Source organism: Sturnira hondurensis, unplaced genomic scaffold, assembly GCF_014824575.4.
Source record: "Sturnira hondurensis isolate 20B ecotype Veracruz unplaced genomic scaffold, ASM1482457v3 Scaffold0017254, whole genome shotgun sequence".
In the NCBI taxonomy this organism is placed as follows: domain Eukaryota; kingdom Metazoa; phylum Chordata; class Mammalia; order Chiroptera; family Phyllostomidae; genus Sturnira; species Sturnira hondurensis.
In genome coordinates this window covers 1,765,767-1,784,022 of record NW_028089885.1, presented here as the reverse complement: position 1 = coordinate 1,784,022, position 18,256 = coordinate 1,765,767, and the positions used below count along the sequence as shown (strand labels likewise).

Sequence of the window (18,256 nt, the reverse complement as noted above, 5' to 3'; positions counted from 1 at the left end):
AGGGCTCGGTTGTGTCCTGAGAACGGTGGTTAGGTGCTGGGGTGTGGTAAGATCAAAGTCACCACAACCTGGTGAAGGATGATCTGAAGGGCACTGGGGGAGCAGGAAACAGATTACAAAGCCACTACAGGTGTCCAGTGAGACAACGTGGAGGAATGGAGCAAGAAGCGCCCTAGACATTGCACCTAGTCCTATAGACCATAGGCTTGTGGTGAGGGGGCTGCCACCCTGGCTCCCAGGACACAGCAGGTCCCAACCCAGGCCTACCACCTCCCTGTCCCACCTCTTTCCCCATCCTGGCCTCCCAGTCAGAGAAACCCCAGTCAGGCAGGTAGAAAATGACCATAACCGTGTTTAATGACAGTCTTCAGTAAAAAAAAAAAAAAAAGAAAGAAAGACTTTGTACACCATTTACACGGTTTGGAGGGTCTCAGTGCTAGGATGAAGGGGTGAGGGAGGATCTGGCTTATGACAGGATTGAGGTATGTTGGGGCCTCCAGGGCCCTGGGTCTTCAGCTAGAAGCACCGGCCTCCCCACTGACTCTGGACCTTCTGGCCTGGATCTTGGGGGACAGATCTCTAGGATCACCAACTGGAAGCAGCCAGTTCCAAGAATCTCCCCAGAACTGGTTTCTCAGGAAAGGGCAGAAGGCCATGGGGCCCCAGGATCCATTTGTCAGCACCCTGCAGGAACCTCGCAGCAGGGACAGCACGAGGGCTCCAGCTCCCCTTAACCTGCTGAGGTCCTTTCCTGAGGGACAGTCACAGAGAGCGAGAACAGCCAGGTTTGACTGTTACCTGCACAGGTAGGGTAGAGCAGGCCTTAGACGACCCTCACACTTAATACCAAAGCGTCCCTGCCCAGTCTGAGCCAGTTGCTGGCAGGTGACCACGACCTGCGTGGCCTTCCCTGCAGTTGTCACGATGGCAGGACCCCCCTCCCAACTCCCCTGAGGAGACACAGGTTCTGTCCCATGCCTGCTGCCCACAGCCACAAAGATGGCCACAGGTCTCCAGGTGATGTTGGTGGCCTGGCAGGGCTCAGGGGCCCTGAGGGCACCCAAGCCATGGCTAACGGAAAGTGTTGGCAGGTTCTGTACAGCCAAAGAAGTCGGGGCCCACAAGACGGGGAAAGCCCTCCAGGGCCTTCACCTTCACAGGGTCAAACTTCCAGTAGAGGCGGCCGCGCAGGAAATAGGCGTAACCTGAGGAGAGAGGAGAGTCAGGCCTGGGCAAGTGGACACAGCGCTTCACACCTGCTGTCAGGCTGTGCCAGGGGACAGGCCTGGGGGTGGGGGATCCAGGTGGGTGGGCCTTGGCCACTGCTGAGTTCCTTGAAACCTGCAGGCCCTCCAGAACCTCTTTTCTCTTGGGGGAGCCCTTTAGCCTGCTGACAGTCTGGTCTGGGCTACCACCCAGCCTGGCAGACCCTGAGTGCCTCGGAGGCCCAATTCCTACCTGTCAGGAAGGCAAGTCCCACTCCCTGCACTGGCCCTTCCTCCACATCACTCTACTCCCGCACCCACCAGCCAGATACACCTGGGCATCTTGAGTCACATGGGCGATATAGGCAACCTAGAGCCTCAGAGCCCAAGGCCACCATAGAACAGCTCTCCCAAAAGGCCCCGCCATGGGAGAGCATAGAAGCAAGCAGGGGTGGGGCATGAGAGAGAGCACTGGACTGCGAGTCCCAATCTAGTCCTTGGAGATTACAGGAGGCCAAGTGGTGCAATGGTTAGGAGTAGGGTCTGCCTGGGTGGTGGTCCTAGCTGCCCACTGTCCACCTGGGTGGCCTCCGTTAGGGAACCTCATCACCTGAACCTCCGTTTGCTCTTCTGGAAACTGGGTTCATAACAGGTACTACACCTGAGAATGGCACAAGACACTTAGGGAACTCAGGTGTCAGTCCTCGGTGTGTGGTGGTTGTGAATACCAGCCGTGACTAAGGGACCGGGGAAGTCTGCCTGGCACCTCTCTGGCCCTTGGTCTAACTGCAGCACGGGGTGCAGCACTGCCCTGGTGCGGGATGGTGCTGGAGATGCAGCTCTACACCACTTCCCCCAGCCACCCCATCCCCAACACACCATCAGCATCCTGGAAGGCGGCGTCAATCTCAGAGGGCACTCCTCGCCAATCAGTGGCCCGGCGGGGCACTGGGCTATCCACACGGCGGGTGCTGGGGTAGAAGCGCCAGTAGTCTCCACCTCGGAAGAAGTAGATCTTGTTCTTCTCAGGGCCCCAGACCAAGGCTGCGTGGACTGGGGACCCCAGCAGGCCCAGCTCAGAGAGGGGTGCAGGTCCTAGAACTGGCTTCTCACCATCGTACACCCAGTACTGAGCCCCTGCAGAGAGGGGAGGCTGCAATGGAGCTGCGCAACTGCCACACTCAGCCATCGTGGACCTGCCCAGCTGCCACCACTGTCACAGACTTTCCTAGCCTCAGTTTCACTGTCCTGCTTGGTGTCCCCAGTCCAGGGGAAGTTGGAGCCAGCAGGAGTAAGCTGGGGTGGCGCAGGCTCTGAGACGTATCATGTGGGAAAGGTTATTCTAAGCAGCAGACAGGCGCCTGGGCCCCGGCTCTTTCCCTTGGCATTTGGCTGTTCTTAACTGGCCCTTAACTTTGTCTCAGCAGGTCCTGGCTAGACCTTGTTTATGAAGTCCCTGCTACCTGGAATGTTCTAGGCTCTGTTGTCTGCCAGTTGAAAGTTAATAGCACAGGCTCTAGGGTCGCGAAACCTAGATCAAATCCCTGCTCTGCCTTTTCCAAGCTGTGCCCTCGTATGAGTCACTTCTTCCCCTTGAGCTGGAGGCCAAGGCGGGCCCATTGTACAATGCTTTCCATTCTATTCCCATCTGGAGAGCTTCTGCCTCTGGGGGTCTCCTGAGCTGTGCCCAGAGGAGTGAGTCTTATTCTCTCCTGGCCCTGAGGATTCAGGGCACCTCCTACCTGCCCATCATATTTGTCTGTCTGTCCCTACCCTTGGCCATAACATTTTTGGCACCTGGAAATCTGAGCGTGACCCCCAACTCCCACTCACCCTGAAAGAACCAGATGTGGCCCTGGGCATCCTCAAAGGCTGCATCCACAGGGCTGGGCAGTCCTTGCCAGTGGCGAGAGGCCTGAGCAGGGTAGCCAGGCTGCAGCTGGCCCCCCCGAAGCCGCCACACGAAGCCTGCCTTGAAGAAGAAGAGCTCGCCACGGATGGTGGATACGGCGTCAAAGGAGACCTTGCAAGCATCTGGTGTGGCTTCCGGCTGAGGTGGGGAGGAAGGAGGGGCAGGGAAAGAGCCCACATTGGAGCCATAGAGGCCAGTGGGGTTGAGGAACCTGGGGCAGGGCCGCCCCTCCTGTCTTCCCACCTTCCTGCGCCTCACCTCCAGTGGTGCTATCTCGTTGGTGTCCACCCTAGCCTGGGGGCTCACAGCTGGGGGCCTGGAGGTGGGGGCTGGCCAGGGCCGGCCATACAGGTGCTGGATGCCCCTTCGGTCATCTGGGCTGAGGCTCAGCGGGTAGCGGAAGGTGTAGAAAGGGGACATGAGGGCCTTAGCAGCCGTCGTGTGCTGTAACCCAAGCACATGTCCAAATTCGTGGGCTGCCACCTGCAGGAGGTCTGTGCCTGGAAAAGGGAAATAGTCCAGCCATCCCCGAGCCTCCTGCAGCAAGATACCTGAGCTCCAGACCCCAGCTCAGGGACCTCGGCAAGTTCCCATTCTCTATGATCTTCAGTTGCCCTGCCTGAAAAATAGGTCCCCAGCCCATACCCTGGTTGTCCCCAATAGTCCAGGTCTCATCATAGTCGAAGTGGACATCCCCTTCTCGGTGGGTCTTCGGGAAGAAGGCATGAGCCAGGATGCCCCCAGGTCCATCAAATGGCAGGTTGTCCCCATGCCAGTACCTGTGGGTGGGTGGGTGGGTGGGTGGAGGAAGGGTCAGCAGCTGCTGACAGCTGGGGCTGTTCCCAGAGGGGCTCCAGGCCACCAGTTCACCTGGTGAAGTCGATCATGATGTCAGCGTGGCCCTCGTGCACCTCAGTAAAGGTGAGTGGTGTCACATCACTCCACACCTGGAGGGCCTCTGCTACCGCCTGCCGCACCTGCTCACGCACCAGCTGCCATGGGAACCGAAGGATCCTGGGGGGAGAAGCAGGGGCCTGGGCTTTACTCAGTGCAAGGGCAGCCTCTGATGGCTGTGGGGCCAGGAGTTACCCCTGGGTGCTCTGTGTGGGTGCATGCATGCAGGGCACAGGCCAGACGAGCCCCAGATGTGATGGGCTGATCACTCTGCCACATGGGCACATTCTTGTGTGGTTTTATGTCCTTGGGTACACACAGGTCTCTGCATCAGTGGCAAGAACACAGGACCAGGAGCCCAAGACCTACCTTCCAGACCAGACTATACTGCTCACTGTGGGGAGACCATGACCCTTTAACCTGCCTGTCAGTTCCCATCCCACCCAGGACATTTCTAGGGCCCCCTGAAGTCTCAATTCCAATGCTGTGTGACTCTATGTCGCATGTGACCTGCTACATGATCTTCTTTCTAAGCCAAGTCCCCGCCTGCACAATGTGTGAGTTTCAGCTTTACGTCACTCTCAGGGACCTCAGGTCATAGATCATGGATCACTGATCCGAACAATGTCAGGATCAATGCCTAGCTCCTCAGGTTGTGGCTGCCTCATTCACCATGGACTCCCAGGGCCTGGCCCTTAGTAGGTCCCCAGAGAGGCTGCCTGTGTGACAGAAAGCTGTGCCCCAGCATGTCTATGGGGTAACCAGGTGTGGGCTGACAGAGGCACTGTCCTCTGCCATGGGAGGGCAGGGCAGTGTCTGTGGGTGCATACAAGTTGGAGTTCAGCAGTGTTGGCCCAGAGATGGCTCAGGGGTCAGTGGACGCCAGGTCTGTTAACTGCGGAGACCTCACCCTGCCCGTGTGTTTTGAGAAGTAGGTGTGAAGGTGGCCGGTGCACACATGGACAAACAGCTCTGGAGTCTGCTCATGGCTGAGGGCCCTACCTGTAGGTGAGGTCAGTCTTCTCCCAGCGCCCACCCGACAGCACGAACCGCTTTTGTCGGTTGCGGGCACTCAGCCCATCAGGTGGGTCAGGTACACCGCAGCGGGGAGGTCTGGGGCCCCCCACAGGCCGAGGAGCCTCCTGTGCAGCAGGGGCAGGTGCCAGGCTGCGCAGAGGAGCTTCATGCCAGGGCGGTGGCCCCCTCCTCAGCAGGTGGTGGCGGTGGGTGACCTGGGCAGGAGAAACGATGGAGAGGCCCAGTCAGGCCACTGGTCCTCAGGGCCCATGGTTGGAGGTCTGGGCTGTCAGCACACCCGTGCTCAACCCCAGCCTACTGGGTTGCCAGGCAAGCTGAGGGCAAGAGGAGGCATGCGCACTGTCACACTGCAGGCCCTTTGGCATGAGCTGACCAGTTTCCCGATGGCTTGCTCCAAGGCCTCCTACTGCCTGTCGCTGCCTCCTGGAAGGGCCCAGGGCTGCCTGTCACCTACTCTGGCCATTTTGGGCTAGGGAGGTCTGAGGTCTGAGAGCACAGAGACTGTACTCTCCACACACAGCCAGGACTGGACTCCACTGAGCTGCCGAGGAAAGGCCAGGCAGAGCCTCCTGCTTTCCCCACAACCCCCCCACCCGCCCCCAGCAAGTGCTTTCTACCTCCCCGTCTTCCCGAGTCCCCTCCCTCCCTCTTCCAGCTCCCAAGTCACATAAGCTACTTCTGCCCAGGACACCCACTCTGGACACAGAGGGACTGCAGTGCTGCCTTGATTTACTTATCTGACAAATGGGGGTAACACCTCCCCATAGTGTTAACCTGAGGATGAGCCAAGGCAATGCATTTAAAGCACTTAGCCTGGGGCCGGGTACCCAGAAAGGGCACCTGATATTGAGGTCTGATTTCTGGGGGCAGTTTTATTCACATCTCACCCCCAAGAGCTGGGTACAGGGCAGAGCTAGATGTGGTCTGCCTGTCCCCTCTGTGCCTGAGTGTGTGTGTGTGTGTGTGTGTGTGTGCGCGCGTGTGTGTAAGGGAGCGGACAGTTACCAGTGCCCAGCCTCACCCCCCTGCCCTGCCAGAGCCCCGGATGATTCTGATCCGGAGCTCCCACCCTCCAAAAGTCCCAGGGTGGAGGTCACAATTCTAGTGCATGGAACAAGCAGGAGCCCAAGAGGTTAGGAGACCCTGCAAAGTCATCCAGCAAGGGCATGGCAGGGCCATCTAAAGACTCCGGTGACCCAGGCCATGGTGAAGGCCCCACTCGGGACACCATGCGAAGCCAGAGGAGAGGCACAGAGATGTGCTGTTTGCTGAGATACTCAGCGGCTGCCTTCCCACAGCCATATTTGGGGTGAGAGCCAGGCCACCCAGGCCCCTCCCTCAGCCTGGCCTCAGCCTCAGCCTCAGCCTCTGGCAGCTCTCCCAAGCCCCAGGTCTCTGGTCAGTGTCCCAACTCCCATAGCCCAAGCTCTGGATTATGGAGCCACTAAGAACTCAACCCCCCAGAGCCACCCGGACTCAGCCCCCAAGAATACCCCACTATGAAGCAGTCTTCTGAGTACCTGGAGATTCTGAACCCCAAGGGGGCTATGGAGCTACTTGGGGTATGGGGTCCTGAATGAGTTTTTCCTCGGTTTGAGCTTCTTATCAAATGGTTGGTTACCTGGCAGAGTCCTGCCTTGCTGGGTTGTGGGTTCCAGCCAATGCTGGGCTTACTGCTATTATTGTGCTTCTCACGGTTGCAGTCCACCCGTACCTAGGCCAGGACCCTGCCAACAGCTCCATACACATGCTCTTAGCCCCTAACGGGACCTCTCACCACCTCTCCCTGCATCATGCCCTTTCTCAGATGAGGAAGTGGAGTCCAAAGAAGTTACAGCCATTTGCTCACACAACAGCTGGCAGGTGGCAGGCTCTCTGTGCTCACAGCCCACCCTGCCTGCTCCCTCTGCTCTGCTTTTTGGGCTGGAGTCAGGGACTTCAGCCCTCCTTCTCCTGGAGGAGGGACCCAGCTTGCCTCGCCTTGGTGAAGAAGAGAAGGAGTGGGAAGTGATTAAGCACTGCTACTTCCCAGGCACTTCACAGATGGGCTCGTTGGACCTCACCTCTCCTCCCACAAGGTGGGGATGATGTATATGCCAGACCTCACTGAGGATATGGACCCCAGGTCTGTGTGAGAGTCTAGTCTGTCCCTTCACCTCCCCTTACTGCCCCTCCTGACCTCCAGGAGTCAATTTTCTTCCCCGAGCCTGGCAGGGGTACAAGGACCCTCCCTAGGAAAGGCAGGGGCATTTGGTCCTCTGGGAGACCCAAACAGCCCAGAGCACAGCTTGCCAGCTCATGTATGCCCATGGGTAGAAATCTCCCCTCTCCTCTGCCCCGAGTGAGGTCCAGAGCAGCCAGCCATGGATGGAGGGTGGCCAATGGGCACATACACCGTCCCTACCTCTCCTGCCCCCACAAGGCACCCCCAGAGCCCTGGATCAGGACTCTCTCAGCACAGTAGAAAGAGCTACAGACTGAGGTTCAGAAGGCCCAGTTCTATGCCATATGCCCTTAGACAGGGGACCCTGGGCAAGTTATTATTCTCTCTTAGCCTTGGTTTCCCCACCTATCAAATGGGGGATAACGCCATGGCAAAAGGCTAAATGCCCTCCTTCTGTGATGCCTGCTGCAGCACCTGGCACAGAGCCTGTTCCCTGGCCCTGCTCCTGGCCCCTGGGAGCCTGCCCATCCCACACCTGGGAATCTAGAGCTTCCACCACCCACTAGGCATCCAGCTCCCCAAATGTCTCTAGACTTTAAATTGTAAACCAGGAGTTGCAGCCAGAAGGTGGCTTGCAAACCCAGAAAAGAAGAGTGACTGATTCAAGCTCTCCTGCAGGCAAATGCCCCTTGCACCCTGTCTGTGTCATGTTCATGGGTCTTGGAGAGAGAGTGAGCAGAGGCAACAGGATGGAGGTCTCCAGCCAGCGGGATCTTTTAAGGGAAGCTCATCATTTAATGGCTCTTGGCTCCTGTTTCCACATTATTGGGATGGGACACATGCTCCCTGCCCCACTGACCTTCCACACTTCATCTTTCTGAGTACTTTCTGGCCTGGGGCCAGATGGCCCAGCTGCAAGGCCTGGCGCAGGCAGCTTGCTGATTCCTAAAATGGGTGCACTGGTCCTCCCAAGGCTTCTGGAATTCAGTGAGGTGGGTGGTGGGCACAGACCATACCTGACCTCATCGACAGCCCTGGGGTCAGGGGGCAGGCATTTCCCAGAGCCCACAAAGGTCAAGGACTTTACCCAGGGTCGTACAGCAAGTGGGACAAGAGCAGATCCTAAGCCCAGGGCTCATGCTTCCCCACCCAGAGCTCCCTTTGCACCCCCTCAGCTCTTGGCCTATCTCCAAACCCCACGCTGCTGAGAGGTGTTTCTTGTGCTGGCGCACTCCCTCCTCCTGGGCCAGCATCCCTCCCTTGCCAGCCCTGTGTGGTAGCTGCCCACTCACCCTGTCCTCCTCTGGCAGGCACCAAACCACAGCCTCAAACATCCTCGAGGAATTTCTCGGCTATAACTCAACCTCTTGGCTGAGCTAGAGGCTCAAGGTCAGCCTCTGGGACAACTTCCAGTCAAGAAAATGGAGGTATCAGATAGAGGGGAGCTAAAGGAGGACCCCAGACTAGGGGACTGTTGGGTTAGGCCAGACTAGCTGTGACCCTCTCTGGGCCTCATTTTGCTGTTGGTCTAATAGAGATAATTAATCATGGCTATGCCTTCTGCTGTCAGCAGGAGGTAACCCTGACAGGAGGGTATTTTGTTAGGTTATACAGAAGACACAAGAGCATCATTGCATCATTCTATTTAGCATCAAGTCCCTTTGAGGCTCAGAGAAGCCAAGCAACCTGGCCAAGTCACACAGCCCATCAGCAGGCAAATCCATCTTCTCCTGACATTGTGACCAAATCTTTCCCTTCCCTCCCCTCCCCTATTGGTCCCAGGGGCTGCGGGGCCTTCAACAACCCTGAAAGCTGCTGAACTGGGATAGATAAATATTTACAGAGCTTTCCTGGCCCTGCCAACAGCAGCCTGCAGATAAACACAACAGAGGCGACCCCAAATGCTCTCTGCATATCTGCACTGTGTCAGGCAGCATCCCAGCTTAGACCCAGCCCCACCTGACCCTGCACAAGCATCAGAGTGGCAGCTACAGGTGACAGAATGTCTCCAATGTGCCTGGCAGTACCTCTCCTTGAATTACCTGATTTAATTCTCAATGCCCAGCAGTGGGCACTGTTGTCTCCCACCAACTCCTGACGAGACTGAGGGGGTGAGGCTCCGAAGGCACAGAAGGCTCACCTAGGGCCACGTATTTCAAACCTAGTCACTCCTATGCCCAAACCAGTGGGTTTGACTGCTTCCCAAGGTGGTATCCGACTGCCCCAAAATCTAGGGGACCGGAAGGGGCTGAGGAAGAGGAAAGGCTCCCAGACTGAGGTGCCTCCCCCATCCTATTTCTTCCTGCTCCCATAGCCAGCAAGGGCAAGGCTGGCCAGGGCAGACCCGAGGTGGTGGGACAGAGGGGCCCAGCCTGGTCACACCTCCCTCCTCACCACAACAGTCCCACACTCTTGCCTATCATACCCCACAATGGTCTCATCCCTTCCTGCGCTCTCCGATGCCTCTGCTGCCCATAAGGACGGGGTGGGCTCCCAGGGGCCCGGGGGTCTGCAGTTGCCCAGCCTCTGACTCCAGGCCCTGCCTGGCCACCCCTGTGACTGGTCCCTCGAAACCCCAGCTCAAGGGGAGCGTGCAGCTTTCTGGGCACACACAGACTGTCACACACAGGCTGTCACACACACCCCATGACCGGTCCTCTTCTGGCTCTGTTGTTCTCTCACATGGACTCTGTTCTTCCCATGGATGGCACCTTCTTCTCCTTCCCTTGCTCTCCCACCCCCTTGCTCTCTGAGGTTCACAACTCTCCACCCTTGGCTCACCTTCTTCTTTCTGTCTCTCTCTCTCACACACGCACATGCGCACACACTCGTGCTGTCCTGGCTCCAAGCCTCCCAAACTTGTCACCCACAAGTGCCTAGGTGGTGGCACTGCTCAGACACCCTCTCCCCCGGAGCACCTGATGACCTCCCCAGCTCTTCCCTAATCCTCCAGCCCACTGCACAGTTAGAGGTGTGATCACCAAGGCCACTACGCACCTGGAGGCTGACCCCAGCCTGAGACCAGCTCCACTTTGTCCCTACAACAGAGGGCCCTGCAACCCTCTGTTTATTGCAGGAATACCTGTAACCATTCCTTCTGCTACCTTCCCCAGCACATTCTAGCATCTGTGGCTGGGGCACAGAGGAGCAGGTCCCCACGCTGCGAGGGGGCGTGTATCTAGCGCCCAGCTGCGTCTCACCAGACTGGGCGATCCCCATGCAGGCTTCGCTTGCACAGCTCCAGGGACTATCTATCACGTCCAGAGGGATCCAGAGACGTTCTGGGTAACGGGCGGCACCAGGATACCCCAACGCCCCCTTGGGTCCAGTTCCGCCTCTGGGCCCAGCCCGCGTGCCCAGCGACCCCTGAGGGAGGAGCCGCCGACCAGCGACCGGCACCTACCGGCGGCCGCGGGGCCCGGGCCAGCAGTGGCGGCGGCAAGGACAGCAGCAGCAGCAGCAGCAACGGGTACAGGAGGACGCGCAGAGCCGCGCCGCGGAGCCCAGTGGCCCGAGCCATCCGCCCCAGGGCTGCCGGGCCTGCTGGGCCGCGCCGGCACACCTCCCCTTATAGCCTCCGACCCGCCCCCCGCCCGCCCCAGCCCCGCCCCTCGCGCCTTTTGTTCTAAACTCTCCCCGCCGTAACTGCGGCTGCCAGGATGGGGGAGGTGGATCGGGAGCCGCTAGCCGGCTAAGGGGCCCGGGGCCCTGAGACCCTGACCTAACTAGAGGCGAGCTAAGGTCTGGTGCTGAGTGACCCTGGCCAGCTGGTACCGCTCCGGGCCTCAGTTTACCAAATGTGCAGTGGGGAGTCCGAGAGAAATGGGGTTTCACTCCTCCTGGTCCTTACCCCCAACTTTGGAAGGGGCATCCCCAGCTGGTCACCCAGGTGGCCTGGCCTCTGACATCCTGTGAGCCTATCTCATGGGTTGTACCCATGAACAAGTTTCCTGACTCCTCAGAACCTTGCTGATCCATCTTGAAGGCTGCACTGCATTCCCTGAGAGAAAAGGGGTATTAAAATGTGTCCCAGGGAAACTGACCCAAAGAGAGGCAACTGGCCTCCCCCTCCTCCCACCCCAACTTGGAACAGTACTGTGACGGTGTATGGATGGGGAAACTCAGGCCCCAAGAGGGAGCGACCAGAACAGGCTTCTTCTCCATACCAGCAGGCAATGGAGTGTGATGAACTGGAGGGAGGGTTTGTCAGAGTGTACTGGGGCTCTGGGGGCCCAGAGGGGCCCAGGCTCCCCCTTCATCAGGGACTAACAGGCTCCCCAAGCTTCCCGAGACCCAAAGGAGGTGGTTTCTGAATGCTGGAAGGGGTCATCCAGTCTCACACTCCCGGTGATGACTGGGTGCCTTATCACTTCCCCAGGCAATCTGCTCCGTCATGGCAACACTGCTGAGCCAAAAAGCAAACAGTGGCTCTTGTCTTGGTGGGCAGGGTCCTGAGTGCTACTAGGTGAGGCTGTGGACACCCAGCCTAGGCCTGGGCTGGGGGGAAGAGAAAGGACAATGGGCTGAGTCAACCTTCCCCCGGCCCTGGCCCACAGAGCATTCACCGCTTCTCCAGGAAGGCTCCGCAGAGACACCTAGAGGGCGAGGAGATGGCCAACTGCCGCCGGGATTTTTCCTACCTAAATGTCAGCATTTTTTTCTTTCAAGTGACTCACTTTTACAAGTTGAAATGCTTACTTCAGCCTCATTCTTAGCAATATTGGTCAAGAAATCATAGACTTGATGAGCTAATTATACATTTTTCTGATATACAGGAAAATACATAATGATGTCAATGAACATGTTTATTAAGTGGTGTCTTGAGTGCCTGCCTCCAGGGCTGTATACATGGCCGAATTACAGAGAGCCTGCAGTTCACCGATCATGGGAGCTGAAGTAACAGCCACCCGCAGTGCAGACCCAGGGTGGCAGGCCATGATTACTGCTAATTAAGCATTCAGCAAGGTCGGCTGGTCACTGAGGGCTCCCTGTAGGACCAGGACCCTGAAGAGCCTAGAAGGATAGGCCAACCTGGCAAATGAGAACAGGTGGACAGGGACTATAAAGGAATAGAGGTTGGACCAGGCATGTCTGTGAGGAGAAAATGTCCCACTCTTGACATGTGTACTTCACCTTGAAGTGTGTGGTAATCTCCACCTAAGAGAAGAGAAAACTGAGGCCCAGGCCCCCAGGCAGGGGTCAAGGGAGGACCCTCCTTCACAGGCAGGGTGAGAGGTAATAACACAGTAGTGCACATGTGGCCTGGAAATGCTTCGCACACACATAACTGAGTATACATCACACACCCCCATGCCTTTGCTATGGGTGATTTCATCTTCTCCGTGATTCTTGTGCTACCAGGCCTCAGTTTCCCCTCCCATGACACAGGGAGAGTGATAGGAGTGTGAAGTAAAGAAGTCAGCTCCCCATTCGAGTAACAATATGACCACTTCGAAGTCACTCAGAAAAGACCATAAAACCTGGAGCTCCTGATGGGCTGGGAAGCATCCTAAATCTGCACCTCCGCCCTCTCCTCGGCCCGAAACCAAGGTGGTAAAATGGAGAGGTTACAGTATTCACACGTGTACAAACGTCTCTGGGCACTCGGGTCACAGACTTCAGGATGGGCACGCTGCTTGAATGTCGTGTAAACTCTGTCAGTGTGTGGCGCTGCATTCGCGGGGCTGAGGCGTCAGGCTGGGCGGAGGGCCACGAGGAGGGCGCCTCATCGCACCCGGGGTGCTGCCCAAGGCTGCCGGAGCTTGCAGCGCATTTTCCCAGAAACGAGTCCAAGAGGGGTTCCGGACGCCCCCTGGCGGGAATTCTGGAGACCGGTCCCGCCAGGCCTTCCCTAGGGCACCTCATCCCGGTTCTAGCTCCCTCTCCCCGTCCCGCCGTCCCCACTCCGCGCGACACTGACACCACTCAGTAGTCCCCAAACCCTGCCTCAAAGGAAGGGAAGGAACACAGCGCGGCCTGGCGCCTCGTGCGCCCTCCCAGGCGGGCATCGACCCGTTGCCTCCGGGTCTCCTCTGCCCTGGAGCACCGAACAACGCTCTCCGAACTCCGCGGTGGTCTTTGAAGGCACACGCCGGTCGTCCTTGCGTCAACTCTCCGCCCTCTGCGACAGCGGGTCATATCCCCAGGACCCACACTACTCGGGCCAAGCGCAGGAAGGGCACTGAGTCACATTTCCAGCTGAAAGGTCTCTGAGACAAGAGGATGCTGGAAGAGTAAGTCCGGAGGACCCGCAGGAGTGAAGTGCGGCAGCCGAGCCCAGCCTCCCCTGGGGGCGTGTCCCCGAGGCTCCGCCCCTTGCGCCGGCAAAGGGACAAAGTGTGCCACCTCTGTCCTGGAGACACATTCTCCGCCACTGTTTCGGTCTCTGACTCAGCTCAACCGAGCCCCACCGCCGCGACCATGCCCCGGGGGAGCCGCAGCGTGTCCGCCCGGCCAGCCAGGTGTGAGGGGGACAGGAGACCGGTGGGGAGAGGGCTCGGGATCTGCGGGTACTCCCCCAAGGACGTAACTGCGTGACCTTGGCGACTACCGCGCCATCTTAGCGGGGGGGGGGGTATGGGGGATGGTAGGAAAATATCACAACCACGTGTCTAAGACTGTGGTCGCCCACACTACAGGAGGAGGAAAGGGGACATGTCCAGGGGCTGCCGGCACCTCGGGCCTCTGGCCTGGGGTCCGGCCAGGATTAACCCTGGGATTTCCCATCCCGCAGCCGCACTGCCGCACCTTCTGCCCACCCTCCCGCTCACCCGCCGCCCTCGGCTGCCGCGCCGGCCCCCGCCCCGTCGGGGCAGCCGGGCCTGATGGCGCAGATGGCATCCACGGCCGCTGGGGTAGCCGTAGGCTCTGCGGTGGGACACGTCGTGGGCAGCGCCCTAACCGGAGCCTTCAGCGGGGGGAGCTCAGAGTCCGCCCAGCCTGCCGCTCAGCAGGTGAGCAACGGGGCTCCAGAGAAACTGAGGCCCATTTCTCCGAAGGCCGCGGAGCAGGGAGTGCAGCTGCAATGCCCACCGAGTTGTGTCCAGGCATTTCCCAACGTGCCTAAGGCCCAGGACCTTGCCCAGCCAGGCAAGGTCCTATTTCTCACTGAGCTGTTGCCCTTCGGTCACTCACAGGCAGGCTCTCCCAGACCCTCCCCTGAGGCTAAGGTCCCTAGACTCTCAAGGACAGATGCCAACCAGCCCTTTAGAGATGGGGCAGCCCAGGCCCGTAGGGCTCAGAGATTGGCCCGAGGTCACCTAACCCTAGTAGAGGGGACGTGTTGAAACTCCTGTGTCCCCTCTCCCTACTCCCACGTCATGCACTGTAGTCCCTGGGCCCAAGGGCAAAGGGTAGCTGGCAACTGGCCTCTCCTCTACTGGGTACCCCACCAGTCCTGAGCCAAAGCAGACTTACTGTGGGGTCAAGGGTGATGAGGATCAGTGTGGCTAAGCCAGGAAGTCGCTAGAACTTGTGGGGGTGGGGCTCATATTGCAAGAGTACCAGCAGAGCACTCACTGGGCTCTTCTAGATTCTTCTTCCACCTGCCCAACACACCCAGTAGGAGGCAGCAGGGAGATGCTGTCTGTTGTGTGCTGGGTGGCGTTAAGAAGTCTGTGGGCTCACTCTGTTTAATAGATGGAGCTGAGTCTGCTGGTCCTGGGTCACTCAGCCTGCCTGGGACCCTTGGGGCCCCTGGGCTGGAGTCGTGGGGAGGGGTAGGTGGCTCCCCCAGCTTGAGTTGACTTTGCTGCCTCCTGCTCCACCCTAGGCCCCAGCCCGCGCTGCCCCCCAGCCTCTGCAACTGGGGCCCTGCGCCTACGAGATCAGGCAGTTCCTGGACTGCTCCACCACTCAGAGTGACCTGACCCTGTGCGAGGGCTTCAGCGAGGCCCTGAAGCAATGCAAATACAACCACGGTGAGCATGTTGCCCCTGACCCAGGCAGGGGCTGGGAGGGGCAGCCCCTCTTCCCATACCTGTGGGCTGACCACCAACCTGTGCCACCCCTTCCTTCACAGGTCTGAGCTCCCTGCCCTGAAGAGACCGGGCCACACTGGTGCAGACTGGAGCAGATTCAGTAGCCAGCTCTGCACTCACCTCCGCCCGTTCACCGACAGCCAGACTACAATGCCAGAATGTACCCATGAAGCTGGGATTGGGAGTAAAGAGAGGGTTTCTCACCCCACAGGTGACCTGAGACAAATGTGCAATTAAAAGAGTTTATTTTAGACCAGAGCCTGCTGCGTGCCCTCTCACTGGCCTGTCTGCTGGGAGCATCGTGGTCGAAGAGGTGGTAGCGATGATTCACCTCCTGGGTGGGGAGGGAGGAGCCCTGTTGTAATCCCACAGCCTTGGGCAGTCAGCCGGATGGTGAGGCATTAGCAGGTGGCTTCAAGGGCATCTGACTTTGGGAGCTAGAATCCTAGTTGTCTCTCCTCTCAGGGGTGCATGCCTCCTCCACCTTTCTTGTCTCTGGCTTTCAATCTCCTTCTCTGCACCCACATCTTAAGGGCCCCTGGCGGCCTCACATCCTGTGTGTGACTTTGCCCTTTTTACTGATACAGCTCAATAATTCATGATTCCACAAGAGGAATGCTGCTGGGCCGCTGTCCTTTTGGGTCTGATCACACAAGGCAAAGGTCATGGCCAACCTCCTTGGCTCTGAGTCCAGCTTGGCCAATGGACTGTGTGCCCAGTCACGGGGCCCCCACCATCACGTGTGCTGTGGCCTTCACGGAGTTGATTTAGCAGCTCTGCATCCAGCACCTACTGAATGCCAGGCCCTAGGCCACATTTCCTGGGCACTGAGGATGTTCTTGCCCTGGGGCACTTATACTCCAGCAGCGTGCTGGGGACCAGTCTCTGGGGATAGTATGTTCCATCTTTCATGTATATGTGCGTGTGTCGTGGGGGCTTCCTACCTCTCTCAGTGCACGGGTGTCTGTCTCCTGGGAAAGGATCCCATTTCTGGGTGTGAATGTCCTCCCAGGTACCCATGTCTCCTCCTTACCTGGCTCCTGGCCCCAGCTAGCGGGTCCTGGACAGCAGGGAGCCCAGTCTTTGGGGCCTTGAAGGAGAGCCTTGCTCCTGGTGGCCACGCCGAATGCCAGTACGTCTCCTCCGTCTGTTGCCCATTGGGGGTAGGCCCGACAGCCAGCATAGTTCCTCTGGAAGGCCCAGGAAGCCCTGCCTATTGGGGCTGGGGAGAAGATGCTTCTTCCCCACCCCAGGGCTGTACCATGACACTCACCTGCTAACTCTGGACACCAGTCTTCCAGGTTTTCCAGTAGGGACTCATAGCGAGTGGGGGCCCCACCCTCCCCATCTGTGGAGGTAAAGAGAAAGGCTCCTGACTGGCCCCTGCTTCTCACTGTGGACCTTTTTGCTGGCTCAGGCTGGGGTCAGGACCAGGCATTAGGTACAAGGGTCAGGGCTAGGTTCTGGCCAAAGTGGCGGCCAACAAATCTTGGGCCCCACTTACTAATGATCTGCACGAGGACATAGGTCCCACGCTCCTGCAGCAGGGCGCCACCTGTGGAGGGGGCCTGGGAAGCCCCCTTCTCCAAGTCTTTGCTCAGGATCACCAGGTGCCCATCCTCACCCAGCAGGGCGACGGTTGCTAGGACGGCAGGGAGGTAGGCAGCACAGGGCTGGTACCCACGGCTGCAGCCCCGGGCCCCCACCCCATCACCCCTCCTTGCCCCTCACCATCTGGAAGCACCCGCCCCCTCTGCCTTAGGTGGGCAGTGAGAGTCTCCAGGCTGCACCGGGGGTTCACCAGCTCCCAGCAGCCAGCTGTGGGGGAGGAGCAGAGGTGAGCGAATGAGCCTCTCCATTTCCCCCCAATCTGGGACCACGTGCTTCTCCCATTTCTCTCTTCTTTTTTTTTAACTTAAGTGATTTGTTTCATGGAGCTACAATTTACATAACATAAAATCTACTATTTTAACCAAAGTGTACGATCCAGTGGCATTTGGTATGTTCACAGAGTTGTACAGCCGTCACCTCTTTCTAAAATATTTTTGTCACCCCCAAGAGTAAATGACGTCCCACTCAGCAGTTAACTTTTTTCGTTCTTCCAATTACAGTTTACATTCACTATTATTTTGTATTAGTGTCAGGTGTACAGCATAGTGGTTCTCCCATCTCTTAGCCAGAGCAGGGAGTAGGGCTGTGGGACCTACTGTACCCCGCATCAGCCATTGCCCCAGATGGTAGTGAGGGGCGCACAACTCATGCCTCCCGCACTGGACGGCCTCCTGCACCAGCCTCCTGCCCACAACGGACCCCCTCCCACTGGAGGCTTGGGAACTGCAACTGGTTGGAGTTCAGGTGTCTGAGGCACCCTGGACTTTGAGGATCACCGACAATCAGTAGTCAAGAGATCATGCGGTTTAAAAACACCCTCCGTGGGAGCAGCGTGGCAGATGCTCTGGGAAAGGGGCCCGTGTGAGTTTCCTGGTACCCAGCCCGGCTCTTCCCTTCCAGGGACTCACTCCAGGCACCAGTTCCACTTCCTCAGAGAGCTCCTTCCCCCAGACCCCCATCCCCTTCCCCAAACTGCCTCCACCCTTTCCCCAGGGCAGAGGGAAGCACACTGAGTGTACCATTCCGGACCCATCTGCTGGAACAAGGGGCCTTGCTTACCTCCGAACATCACCGTGATAAACATGGCTGCAGAAAAGAAAAAACAGATATGGGGGCTTTGGTACCCCAATGTCTGACAAAGGAAGGAACCGGGGCTGAGATCTACTCAGCGTCTGGGCCCTGCAGGGAGTTATATGTGTGTGGGAGTGGATTAGTGGGTGACGGGTAGGTGATGGGTGGGTGAGCCTGGGCTGGAGTCCCTGCTTGGCCTCCTCTTCCTCCTGCTGGCTGGGTCAGAGTAGCAGGAGGAGACAGGCCCTCCCAGCTTCCGAGCTGGTCTCCATGGTAGTGGGAGCTGCCAAGACATCCAGGCAGGAAATGCCTTCCCCTCAGTATCCTGGTAACCAGATCTGAGGCAAGGCTCTAGTGGGGCCTGGAGCCTCGGTTTCCAGGG

At 58.3% G+C, this 18,256-nt stretch overlaps 3 protein-coding genes across 4 annotated transcripts; 1 reads left to right on the top strand and 2 right to left on the bottom strand.

Annotated features, from left to right (window-relative positions):
- Positions 1-356: 356 nt before the first annotated feature.
- On the bottom strand, positions 357-10,743 carry MMP11 (matrix metallopeptidase 11). The gene is made up of 8 exons (XM_037067470.1): positions 10,617-10,743; positions 5,014-5,243; positions 3,988-4,131; positions 3,763-3,896; positions 3,376-3,617; positions 3,039-3,255; positions 2,085-2,342; positions 357-1,205 (listed from the first exon to the last, which is right to left on the bottom strand). Exons 1-8 carry the CDS (start codon positions 10,731-10,733, stop codon positions 1,072-1,074), a joined length of 1,476 nt encoding a protein of 491 aa, XP_036923365.1. The 5' UTR covers positions 10,734-10,743; the 3' UTR covers positions 357-1,071.
- Positions 10,744-13,523: 2,780 nt separating this feature from the next.
- Positions 13,524-15,450, top strand: CHCHD10 (coiled-coil-helix-coiled-coil-helix domain containing 10). The gene is made up of 4 exons (XM_037067336.1): positions 13,524-13,674; positions 13,947-14,166; positions 14,985-15,132; positions 15,234-15,450. Exons 1-4 carry the CDS (start codon positions 13,634-13,636, stop codon positions 15,251-15,253), a joined length of 429 nt encoding a protein of 142 aa, XP_036923231.1. The 5' UTR covers positions 13,524-13,633; the 3' UTR covers positions 15,254-15,450.
- On the bottom strand, positions 15,351-18,129 carry CUNH22orf15 (chromosome unknown C22orf15 homolog). 2 transcript variants are annotated; one of them, XM_037067335.1, is made up of 6 exons: positions 17,863-18,129; positions 16,924-17,010; positions 16,697-16,834; positions 16,466-16,540; positions 16,226-16,382; positions 15,445-15,526 (listed from the first exon to the last, which is right to left on the bottom strand). In XM_037067335.1, the coding sequence occupies exons 1-5, from the start codon at positions 17,885-17,887 to the stop codon at positions 16,243-16,245; spliced, it is 465 nt and encodes a 154-aa protein (XP_036923230.1). In that variant the 5' UTR covers positions 17,888-18,129; the 3' UTR covers positions 15,445-15,526; positions 16,226-16,242. The 2 variants fall into 2 exon arrangements, with proteins under 2 accessions (XP_036923229.1, XP_036923230.1); XM_037067334.1 differs by having other exon boundaries at positions 15,351-15,526; positions 16,226-16,540.
- Positions 18,130-18,256: the final 127 nt, after the last annotated feature.